Source organism: Crocodylus siamensis, chromosome 1, assembly GCF_052110815.1.
Source record: "Crocodylus siamensis isolate JL-2025a chromosome 1, ASM5211081v1, whole genome shotgun sequence".
NCBI classification, from domain to species: Eukaryota; Metazoa; Chordata; order Crocodylia; family Crocodylidae; genus Crocodylus; species Crocodylus siamensis.
In genome coordinates this window covers 151,633,751-151,646,626 of record NC_143395.1, presented here as the reverse complement: position 1 = coordinate 151,646,626, position 12,876 = coordinate 151,633,751, and the positions used below count along the sequence as shown (strand labels likewise).

The 12,876-nt window shown below is 44.2% G+C and overlaps 1 protein-coding gene across 6 annotated transcripts in view; it reads right to left on the bottom strand.

Annotated features, from left to right (window-relative positions):
- Nucleotides 1-10,825, bottom strand: part of BIRC6 (baculoviral IAP repeat containing 6) — a 312,653-nt gene extending 301,828 nt beyond the window's left edge. For all 6 annotated transcript variants that reach the window (XM_090045546.1, XM_090045562.1, XM_090045538.1 and 3 more), the window contains exon 1: nt 10,454-10,825. In XM_090045546.1, the coding sequence (XP_089901672.1) occupies nt 10,454-10,715 (262 nt within the window). In that variant the 5' untranslated portion in view covers nt 10,716-10,825. The remainder of the gene's footprint in view (nt 1-10,453) is intronic.
- Between the last annotated feature and the right edge of the window lie 2,051 nt (nt 10,826-12,876).

Here is a 12,876-nt window from a genome sequence, read left to right as displayed (position 1 = left end):
ACCACTTTACTTATTACTTCGACCTATTATGACTGCTATCATAACAGGATGTGTGACAATGAACATAAACTATTTAATGATTACTTTATAAAACACAGGCTCTCCATTACCAGGCTCTTAAAGAGTATACATTTAATGAACACATTTACTCAAAATTATGAATAGTCTGGACCAATGGAGGCCAAACTTTTTGGCAGGTGTGCTGCAAATTAGCCCCATACCCTCCCCAAGAACCACTTTGATCCCATTCTTCGGCCTGACTTCCCGCTCCGCTTTCTAGCCCATCTGCTTCTGTGCTGCGTGTTCCCTCCCCAATCTGCCAGGCATCACATGTACTCTCTGTTCTACAGGTTGGCCACCCCTGGTTTGGACAAATGTTCATTTGTACAAGTTTTAAAAAAAACTAGATTATTAGGTTTACTGTTTTAAAGGGGGAAATTGCATCTCCCAGATATTTCCGATGGGTGAGGTAACTAGACACCATGAACTCAATTAATTGAATTAGTTTTCCATGTTTCTACTTTACATCTCTTATCTACCACCTCCCCTCCACCTCATCTTCTCAGCTACTTGGGCAGCAGTTTGCATGGCTTGGGAAAACCAAAGAATGTGCAACCAGTTGAAATCTGAAAGACAAACCCATCTTGCTGGGGTCATCTGATCCCAGAGGTTTATCCTGCATGTGTGCGTGCTGGGGGGAGGGGGGGGAAGGGGGGAGTGGACCTGATGATCTGTAAGGTCCCTTCCAGCCCCAAACAACTATGAAACAATGAAGAGAGAAAACAACATTTATTTAAAAAAATTACAGGAATTCCAGAGAAATCTCTTGCACTGGCAACAGACAGGATAGAAAATCCATTTGCTCTATTCCCTACTCCCTTTACTCATTTAACAATATCTTTATGTCCTTCTACAGGTTTAATTCACTTAAATTTACAGCTCATGTTTGTAACTTCGAGAACCAAGACACTATAGAAGCAGCTCACTCCTTACTCCCCGGTCCTTCTACATGAAAGCTCCAATTGAGATCCACAGTTCTGTAGTAAGAACTGGTTTCTATAACAAAAGTTCCACACTAGTCAATGCTAATGTCACAGATGTAACCACCTTTTTAGGCAATCTTTTCTCACTATAAAGTGTCAAAGCTTGTGATGACTGAATTCAAATATCATTAAGTTATATTAAGCCTATTTAAAATTGTGCAGAGCTGCTACTATAAAGGAGTTATTTGCTCCTAGAGGAGCAAATTGAAGCCATAGTAGAAGGCTACTGTCATTCAACAATAAACATGTCATTGTGTAATTGGCAAGAAAGTGGGCATGTCTTTTGTAAGGCATTTCAGAATCTTTTAAAAGTAAAAGGTAAGAGTAACTCCATTTATGCCATCTTTATGTAAATTTTAAGACAGAATACATTCAGTACAGAGAATAACAAATATATTGACCAGACCGTTTTAATTCTGGTTATGTAGCTGCAAGCATAGTTCCTCTGAAGATGGGGCTCTTGATTTATTAACGTCCAACTCCCTAAGTTTTGTTTTTACACTAACAGGAAAGATGGATCTTTTCCTTCTTGGGTCCCATCCACAAAAACTGTCTAACCGCAATAAGTGTCATTCTTCAAGAGGTGTTGTCCATGAGATTTGATTCTTGGTTGCAAAGAGCCAATGTGAGAGGGATCTTGCCCTCTTTCTAGCTAGCTATGTCTATTTGGGTCATACCTACCTTATCCATTTTTCCCCACCTTCCCAAGCACATGAAAGGCAGAGCATTGGCCAACCATCCCTCAGTTCCTCTTCTGGTCTAGAAACAAGTACAGATTTCCCTCACTTTATGTGGGTTCTGTATGTGCAAATTTGCTTTCATGCCATGACCCTTTTTATATCAAAAATTCGTTATACGCGAGGTAAATTCACTTGTACGTGATCAGTGTGGTACAAGCCCGCAGTTGGCTGCTTTGTGCAGTGCATCAAGATATAGTCTCCTGTGTGGATCTGTGCTCCTTGCTCGCTGTCTCCAACATGTATTTCCTATAGTTTCATAGTTTCTAGGGTCGGAAGGGACCTGAGCAGATCATCTAGTCCGACCCCCTGCCATGGCAGGAAAGAGTACTGGGGTCAAATGACCCCAGCAAGATGTTCATCTAACCTCCTCTTAAACACCCCCAGGGTAGGAGCCTGCACCACTTCTCTTGGAAGCTGGTTCCAGACCCTAGCCACCCTGACTGTGAAGTAGCGCCTCCTGATATCTAACCTAAACCTACCCTCTGCCAGCTTGTGACTGTTATTCCTGGTCACTCTTGGTGGTGCTTGGGGGAACAGTGACTCCCCCAATGCCTGCTGATCCCCCCTGACTAGTTTATAACAGGCCACAAGATCCCCCCTCAGCCTCCTCTTTTGGAGGCTGCCTTCTGTAGTTGCTATCCCCATTATGGTGACATTCACTACTGCCCTGTGCTTGTGTGTATTGTCTGCTGTTGGCAAGTACCAAAATTGTCTTGTAAAAGTGGTAAAAATTGGTCTTGGGGTCAGTAGAGTCAAGGTCTTGGAACGTATCCCTATTTGTTACATTGTAAAGAGTGGGCTCCCTTTATGCAAATATGAGTTATGCGCCATTTTCCAGGAACGCATGTACAGCGTAAAGCAAGGAAAACCTGCGTAGGAGATCAGAGAAGCAAGAGAGAATGAATGAGCAGGTTGTGGAATCCACACAGACAACACACCTCAAAGAACCTCAGTTCCTATATTAATAATTTTTATTTCCTGAAGCTATTGTATACATGAACAAGAATTTTGGTGACTACCAAGCAATAATCTTAAAAATTAGGAATAGGTGGCACAGTTCCATCAATGCAGGCACTGACCCAGAAGTCTAACAAAATAAGGGTGAACAAACTGTGGAACAATCGTCATGTAGCAGCCCTGCAAATTTCTGAAATATGGATGTTTCCTAGAGAAGGCACAGAAACTGCCTGAGCTCTAGAAGAATGGGGTCCAGCCTGCATAGATAGGTCCTGTTATGTAATAGCTAGATCTAATACAGTCAGATACCCATTTAGAAAAATTTGAGTGGAAATGTTTTCACTCTTAACCCTATTTGCTAAGGCTATAAAATAGTGTAGAGCAGCGGTTCTCAACCTTTTGCAACCTTATGTCCCCACCAACCATTTTGTCAAAACACCCTGGTCCCACCATGATAAAAACAAAACCCTACTTTTTCCCAGAAGTATATTTTGACGTTTACACTAATCATTAATGGACATTTTCAAATCAGTTGAAGTCCCACCTACACAACCTTCGTGTCCCACCAGTGGTTAAGAAACACTGGTGTAGAGAACAGCCTGGAGGGCTTTTTCTTGTCCAAGTTAAAGAGCCCTGACCACACAAAGGAACATAGTTCTGCTTCCCACTGGCCTGAGCATAGCGTGGAAAAACATCTGGAAGGACAACTCAACTGATTTAACTTAAAGGTCAGAAACAACCTTAATTATTTAGAGATCTAAGACTATTCTGATCTTTATGAATGCTCTACCTTAGAGTGTTCCATACGGTTCTACATTTTTCATATCTTTCAGCCTTATGGCCAAAAAATGTCTTCCACTGACGCTTGTTAAAAAGGATGGGTTAATAAGTAAGTACTCAAGACAGTCTCATTAAGCTGGCTGACATTATCAGAGCCATCCCTTGGGAGGTGCAAAACAGGGCGACTGCTCTGGGCCCCGCACTTTGGGGCGGGCCCACAGACAGTGCCATAGAGGCCCCACCGAGGGCGCCACCACTCTATTTACACTCTGGCCGCTTGCCACCCCTGCAAAGGCTGATATGCCCCGAGCCCCACTGCTATCATAACTGGATGTGTGACAATCTGGGCCCCGACACCCCTAGGGTCAGCTCTGGACATTATACTGAGGTCTCAGGAAGGAACAGGAAATTGTAGGTTGGGAAAATATTGTCTCAAGTTGGAGAATAATGTTCAGAATAACATGCTATGTAAAATATGCTCTTATGAAACTGATGGGTGAAAAATGTTCAGGAATAGTCAAGAGAGTCCAGAACTGCAGAAACAAGATTCCAAGATAGATAGATGTGCTACCAAGAGAGAAAGCCTCTTCATTTTGCTGCTAAGAGCCCAGTAAAGATTTCTCTGCTATGCACAAAAATATTCTAGACTTTATTCAAACAGCTTATTTTCATAGTAACTGACCAGTAGGTAAGAATGTTAGATCTAAGTATATGGTCTGACTTCCATTTGACTAAACATCACGAGGTAAAACAAGTAGCATGATCAGAGGCCGAGCCGACAAAGTCATCAGGATTCAAACAGCAAAGCTGTCCATCTCAAGCTGAGGCTACCACAAACACTGAAGCTAAAATACTGTTCATGTTTCCTGACAACACTTGACAGTAATGAGATCAGCATGTAGGCATGAGTCCTGATGTCCACAAATTAAGAAACAAGTCTGACGAGAAACCAAGGCTCAAATCTCCTCCATGGCAAAATACATGGCATTTCATTTTCTGTTTTGTGAAGAATACATGCATTTTTGGACACCCTCAGGTTCAAAAGATAGCCATTTACAGTCTGCTCATGGCTATCTGAAAAGAGTATGCAGAGCTGATCATTAGATTCCCATTGGTGCCACCAAAATCTAGGCACCAGTGCTAACAGTTTTCTGGCAAAAGGATGACTGCTTTTGTTCACTAACACAACATGTGGCAGGGTGTTTTCTCGCATCACTGTGGATCCCTACAACAAAAATGTAAATACCATGTATGCTATAAATACAACTCTGAGCTTCAGGATAGTTGGGAAGACCAGGGACCTTCCCACACAAGACTCGTGTCTACATGAGTTCCCAGTTGAGTGTGGAAGCATTGCTCAACAGCATCTTCAGAAGTGGTAGCACAAAAAAAGAGAAATTCATTGCTTGCATAAGCCTAATTTTGCACCAGTCTAATGAGGAGAAGATATCCCACAGGTCCTTCACCTTCACATCCAAGTGATGGCTGGTAAGTAAGAAGACTTCAGCCACCCTTGCAAGAAACACATGTGAAGTCTGGCACATTAGGACTAGCATCAAGAGACCATGTGATGCAAGAGTCTGAGCCTCACTTTTGAAGCTGTCTCTGGATAAGCTGGCAGATGACTGGGACCCACTGTGGCCTGCAATCCCTTGTTTGGTAGACAAGATACAACAGATATAACATTGCTTCTATAAATTCTATATACTGGGTCAGCAAAAAGACCACTTTTTTCTCTGCTGATCTCAAACTCAAGTGATAAACAGCCCGCAGAAGTCAATTCAGACAACCCATTGTGGAGTTTTTCTAAAACGAGGTAGTCATCTACGTATGGACATATCTGAATGTAACAAATCAAAATAGACTGCAATAACCACTAGGCATCTGTGAACACTTTTGCTGCCATGGCAAGGCTGATAAGCAAGAACTTGTTTCAGTAGGATCCTGCACTATAAATCTGAGACATCTGATTACTGAGTCTACAGACAGATGAAAATACAAGGTCTAAAAATCAAGAGATAAAAATCAATTCTGAGGATTGGATACAAGAACAATTGGGGATCTTCTGAACTTGGAGCAGATTAATTTGCTAAGATATCTGAACTTTAGAGCTGGTGTTCTAACACCTTGTCCATTTAGGATTCAAAAATAAAATGCAGGGGAGCATAAGACCTCTTATCTACACGTCATGTGCAGTTTTCCATGGTTCCAAACAGCAAGAGATAATCCATCCCATATTTTAACAGAATTTCATGAGAGGATCCCTGATAAGGGACAGGAAAGGAAGGCATGTAGAAAGGAGAAAACAGAACTGAACTAAATACAACCTTGGCTATGATTTTAAAGGTTTCTTGAGCCAAGCCTAAGCCACAGGCAAACCAAGGTGGTAGCTAAAGAGAAGGAAACGAAGTTTGGTTTTGAAAACGGTTCTGATCAATTCTCAAGTGGCATCAAGCCGGTTACTCTGAGATAAACATAGAGATTCCAACGCAAAAGATCCTCTATTTCTCCCTTGATGTTTCTAACCTTCTTTGCAAATTATAGTCATAAGCAAAGGTCTTCTACTGAATGATGTGTGTCTAACCTGTATGCATCCAATGAGCCCAGAAGCTTTCAAACCCCTTAACAGACAAAAGATTTAACTCTGTATATCAAATAGTCAAGAACCATTGAAAAAGAGATCCTTAACGGTTGCTTGGCCCTTTGTAGGATTGGTAATCTTGAGGATCAGAACTAAGAAATGCTATGTATCATAATAGAAGTGACTACTGAATAAGTTTGTCTAGAGGTCTCAGAAGCATCTAAAGTAGCCTGAGAAAATACAACTACCTCTTTAATGTTCATCTGAAAGCACCTATACAAATTGCCACACTCTGCCCAAATTCAGATAAGTATACTTTGACAGAAGCACCTGATAACTTGAAATATGCATCCAGAGACCAACAGAACACTAGTTCACATAGCTCCCTGTCATAGGTGAGCTTCACAGCATTATCTTCTCTCTTTAATATTATTCTTGGAGATTCCTGGTGTTTGGCTCTTTCATCACATTCTTCTGCCACCACTACGGACCTCAGGATAAAAGGGCTCATAAACATGTGTCCCTTAGAGAAAACTTTAGATCTGTCAAGTTTTTTGTATATGCATGACATACAGCCTTAGATAGTTCCAACAACGTATCTATCATTGTGATAAATATGGTGACCCTTTCAGCCACAGAACAAATAAGAATACATAATATTTACAGGGATTTTCCTTTCAGTACCTCCAGGCTATCCAAGGTGTCTGCCATACATCTTAAGTGGTCTAAAGACCCTTAGTCAGTAATGTCAATCAGGATGCCACAGTACCACAAGGTGCCTTAAGACCCTTTCAAGGGTGCCATGCAACATAAGCATGTTAGATAAATCCTGACATTTCAAACAGGAATCCAGTGTCAAAAATATTCTGGCTTGTTCTAGGTTTTCTGAAGTTCTTTGCATCAGAAGAACTGCTTTATTCTTTTCCCAAAGTCCAAAAAGGAGTGAAAGCTAAGAGCTGGCATTTTCCAAGGGGTGCCTCAAGTCCAAAACAGTTGAGAACCACTCACTTAAATTAGTTGGATCTCTCTCTCATCAGGTGAGAGAGGAAGATTCTGCTGATGGAAACCCAGATGATCTTCTGTCCCTTGCTAGTTTTCTTCCTCACTATCATGCTCCTGATGGTACAAGACTGAGACTGCCTACAACATCTTCTAGGGGAGGAAAAGCTAATTCAAGATAATCCACAATAGATCTTTTACTGTATACTTCTAGGAGTACAATAAACCCAACAATTCAATGCTATAAAAGTTTTAAGGGGCTAGGACTTGTGTGTGATGTACGTCTCTTACGAGAGCCCCAAAGTTCTACTTTTAAGGGCAACTGGATAGACAAAAAACTGTGCCAGATTCAGGAGTCTCAGGGGTCGATCTCTTGATGAAAAACCAGGTCAGTCCAAAGAGATGAAGATGACTGCTCAGGTTGGAAAGATCTCTTTCTTCAGGGTCTGAAGAAACCACACGCAAGTCCTCCAGTAGAAAGGGAATGAGACTGGTTTACCACACTTTGTCTCTTCTTAAAGGAGACACAGATTGATATGTAATCAGGAACGTGCCTTTCGCTGTAGCAGAAAACACGCTCTTCACATGGGTGCTGCAGGCAATAGTCTCATGAAAGAGAGGAGTTTAAAATTCCATGGATTTTAACTTCAGCCATAGCAGCTAGATACAAAATATGGAAGATACCCTTTAAGTAAGTGGATTTTTCTGGTTAAAAGGTAAAAAAAAAAACCCCCCACTATGTACTGCAACCAACATACAGAGTAGACTGATACTGCAAAGGTTCCATCCAACTGCAAGGCTAGTTAAACTCACTCCTCCATTCTTTGTGCTGCTATAAAAGACGGTGAGGAGCAACAGGTCAGCAACAGCATAAACACAGCACCAACACATTGGTAGCCAAAAAGATCTGATATCTTGTACACATGCCTCAGAAATAGAATCCATATACACAATCAATCAAAGGTTCTTCAAACTAAATTAAGCCCTCAGTTACAACTTGCAATAATTCTGCATTCTGTGGGCAAATAAATGCAATCCTAGCAAATAGTAAGTAGTTCTTCTGATTACACTCAATGAGGAACAGATTCTATTGCTCTCTTTTATACTCATATTGATTTGATACGGCAAAACAGTGAGAAACTAGCATACATGACTGAATATGTAATGGGACCACAGTAGTAAGTTACTTTTACACAAGCCCTGGACAGACAGAACATTTACATGAGTACAAAATAGTACCAGACCAAATACAGAAACCCTCCAAACAGAGTAACTTCACCCAATACAAAGGAAAATAAATCCTGGAAGAACAGAGTAGAATATTACTAGTGCAAAGTAGACAAGTTAAGGTTTCACTTGTCCATATTTATTCTAAGACAGCAATTTGCTAAATGCAAATAGGTTACTATTCCTCTCCCATCACAGAGCAGCAAAGCACAGCAATAGCTGCATATTACATGCAGCTGCCCTGGGAGAGTAGCACATCTGTCTATTTCTAATCCCAACGTAATTTACACTGCTTTACATAAATGATGTAAATTACACAGGAGAATGCATTCCTCTGTCCAGAAACAGTCACCATTCAGCCTAGTACCACAGTTATAACTTTCAAATACTAAAGTGGCATCTTATTACATATATAATTTTATGATATAAAAGAAAAATCTGGTTTAACTGTTTACATGTAAATTAAGTCAAGGTCTCATTTTCTTCTGTATCAGTGAGAAATTATATTTCTCAATGAAAATAAAATACTCCTTGAATTTTACCAAATGTTTTGTTGATAATTAAAAAACCCCAATGAAATAAAAGTCAGACTAATCAACCAATTCAGAATGACTGATGTCACACAGATTCATGAAGAAAAGATGCATTTTTCCACTGAAACATTAAACTTGTGCCTATCTTCCTTTCAAGTGGAGTGGTAACTGATTTCACACATAGCAGCCTCATGTGACAATAGCCCAGAATAAGAATGAACTCACTGGTTCATCTTTTTAATGTAGGTGCACATGAATAAGGACATGTGGAAACTTACACTTTCAGAATTACCTGCTCTAACTTATGAAAGGAAAGAAATGGTTTAATTTCAACTCTTGCTTGCTCAGTAGCTAAATTTGATTAGATAATCTGCTTGATAATATTCAAGATGAAAGTATCCATATTACTCAAGTCTACCTAGAAAATGCAGGGGAACCTGTCCAGTGCCTCACTGCTCTTATATTGAAAAAAAAAAAAAAAATCAAGCTATAAACAGGGTGTAAATTAAGGGGGAACTTGGGGGGGGCTGACCCCCCACCCCAAAGTGAAAGCCCCCCCATGGGATTTGAAAAACATAAAGGGGCAGGAGGGGGAAAGGTCTCCAATTGGACTGCTTCTTCAAGAGTCAAAGTGTATTTTGAACCCTGGCTATAACCCTCAAATCTTCACCAGGATCAGTCACCAAAATCCAAACAAAAGTTAAACGTTGTCATTGTAGGTTGAATAATGAAAGTGGAAGTACAGTAAGAGACCGGTCACAGAAGACTGCTTCCTCAAAGTGTGAAACTGTGAAAATCTGTTTTTTTGTTTGTCTTTTTTTAAGTACCACAGTTCTGAAGACAATCCCTATGGTCGGGGTATCAGGTATATTCCTCACAGGCAAACTCCATCCAAAGACTGGTTTTCCATCCACTGCAGAACTAACTGGCTTGACAATAACAACAGCAGCTCTTGACCTCCTACTCCCGGAGAACTGCCAGTGAATGATACCAAGCCTTAAAATCAGGTTTTACTTGCGCCCATGAGAGTCAAGGGGCAGAGCAGCAAAAAGGACCACGAAAAGAAGAGAAAAGTATTCACCAAAAACATGAACCAGCAACCCCAAATTTAAATCTGTTCAAAGCAACAGCTGAATGCAATCTTTAAACCCAATGGATCCTCACAGGCCTGGTCCCTGTCATCATAAGTTTCAGAGCTGTGCTTTAATACTCAAGAGCAAGACTCAGCTGAGATGGTATAGACACTACCATGGCCCATCAAAACTACACCTCCATACCCAGTCTTTACTCCCACAGTCACATATGAAGTCATGCTTCATGACAGTGGCACCTGGGGCCTTCAGTGCCATGCCTGACCCTACAACCTGCCAAATCCACGGATCAAGGGGCTGCCTCCCTACAGGCTACAGCAGAGCTGCCCACGTGAACCCCAGGGGCAGAAGGCAAGGATCGAGGAGCCTCATTAAGCAGGAGGAAGGGAAAATGACGACAACCCTGGGGCGTCTTATCCCGAAAGCAGGGCCCACCCCCTCCCAAGGGGGCAGCAGCCCGTGCCACCAGGCCTCCGAGAACAGCCCCCGGGGCCGCACTCACCGCTGAGCGCCGAGGCTTGCAGCGTGGCCCCCGAGGTGCCGTCGATGACTTTGATGGCGCCGCGGGCGGTCACGGCCAGGATGGCGTTGAGCGCTGGGTGGTAGCACAGGCTGCGCAGCCCGTCGGCGTCGCAGCGCAGGCAGCCGTCCCTCAGCAGCAGCCACTCGCAGGCGCCCGGCCCCGGCCCCGGCCCCGGCCCTGGCCCCGGCCCGGCGCCCACCGCCCCCACCCCCGCCGAAGAGCAAGAGGCCGCCGCCGCCATCTTCCCGGCCGCAGCCGCCGCCGCCCAGGACAGGAGACCCTGAGGGAGCCGCTCAGTGACAGTCCCACGAGCCGCCGCCGCCGCCAGCCACCATCCGGGTCCGGGGAGAGGGGGAAAGGGAGAGCGCCGGCGTGCGCCGGAAGTGACACAATCGCGCCGGAGACGGAACTGACAGCGCGTGGCGCAGGAGAGGAAGGGGGGAACTACGAGCCGGGGCTTGGGAGGGTGTCCGGAGCCCCGCCCCCTGGTCACGTGTGCCGCACCGGGGGTGGGGCAGTACAAAGCTGCTTAGCTGAGCGGCGCGGGCCCCTAGTTCCCTGCTGCTTGCGGGTAGTGGAAGCAGCTTCTGCAGGCAGGCCAGACCCGCTCTGGGCAGAAGCTGCCTGCGCGGCCCACATCCACCCCTTTGCTCATGCCCTGGGAAGTAGGGAGCAGCAGGCTGGGAGGGGCAATAGCGGAGAAAACCACGATCCCTGCTAGCAGGGGATCTCGGGGCACTAGCAGGCCTGGAGGGAAGGGTTGCCAGCACCTCAGGGTTGCCCTGGGATCTGCAGGAATGAGATGCAAGTCTCCAGGAGACGGCTGGCAGTCCCGCGGGAGATTGATGATAGGGCATTCATTAAAATAAATATAACATGTTGAATCTAATTTGTATAGTAGTCCAGTGGGTTTTTAAAATGCAATGGTCGTGAGCTTTTGCCTCCTGACCTAGTGACTCATGAATGGCATTGTCATGTGATGAAACCTCCCAGAACAGATTCAGAGTTGGCAGCCCTACTGGAGGGGCTGTGGGTCAAGAGTGAGGGGCACTGCAGGGGCTGCACGTTGGGAGTGAGGGGCACTGGCAGGTCCGAACAGGGCTGCAGGTCATGAGTAGGGATGACCCTAACGGTGCAGGGCCTGGATGCAGAGAAGCTGGCTGGTGTGGGGGGCAGAGGCAGCAGTCACCAGCACTAGGCAGATGCTGCAGGAGGGGCTGCAGCAGCTCTGCCCAGCTCCACAGGATCACCTAAAGCAGAACCTGGGGTGGTTGCCCCAAATTGCACACCTGGCCTCCCCCCAGGTATAGCCCTGGTCATAAGTGAGAGGAACTGGCAGGGCTGGGGGGTGCTGTGGCTTGGGAGTGAGGGGCAAGAGTAGGGACAGGGGCAGTGCACCCACCTACAACAGCTGCTCCGGGCCACAAAGCAGCAGGGAGGTGGGGGACAGTCACAGCTGGACCCACTCCTAGGGAGTGAAGGGGAGCTCTGATTTGCCATGATAAAAAATTAACAAAATCAAACCTCAAAAATATTACAATTATTGAGGTACTGGCAGGCTTCCAAATTGCTTTAAAAATGTAAATATATCAATAAAACATTGCATTCAACTGATACCTGCATGAGTAGTGGTGTTTCATTTTAATCATGGAAAAACATGGATTTGGGGTTTTTCTACTCAGAATTTGCAAATTTTATCCATAAGAAAACCACAATCCCTGCTAATAAGGGGATCTTGAAAGAACAGTGATCATAGGATGCATCTGTGCATGTATTAATGTGCTGTAATTATGGTATGCTTAGTAATTACAGGTACTAAGTGTGCTGTAATCAGTGCTACCACACAGTAGCACTGGCACACGCTTTTTATGACACTAATGCGTGGTAGAATTAGTCTGCTACACCTTTAGCATCTCATGTAGATGTGTCCACAGGCCAGGACTTGGTATCCCTGCTCTCTCCCGAACTGAATTTAATTTCTGTTGGCCCAGAACTGCCTTCTCTCAAGGAATGGATGGGAATGAAGAAAGCTGAACCTGAGCTGTATACATTTCCCCCAACACCCAGGCAGAGGTGTGGAAATCTGGAAGCGGTCTCAAACCAAGGTCAGATTCTGTGTAAGCTCGTGTGTTCTCTGTTGTGTGTAGCTGCTCTTGTTAATATTGCCTGAGAACATCCCTACACACGGTTTGGCTTCCCTTGTACTTCTCCAGATAAAGTAAGAGTCTCTAGCTATCCTGGGTACAACAAGTACCATGCCCAGTGCAGGGAGATGCAGGAGTAGAGGTGGTGCAATCAAGTGCTTGGAGCTTTTAAAGTAAATGCTTCCTACCATAGGACACACAGATCACACTGGCACATGTTGAAGGATATGCACCCCACTACTGCAACAGGCTAAAACT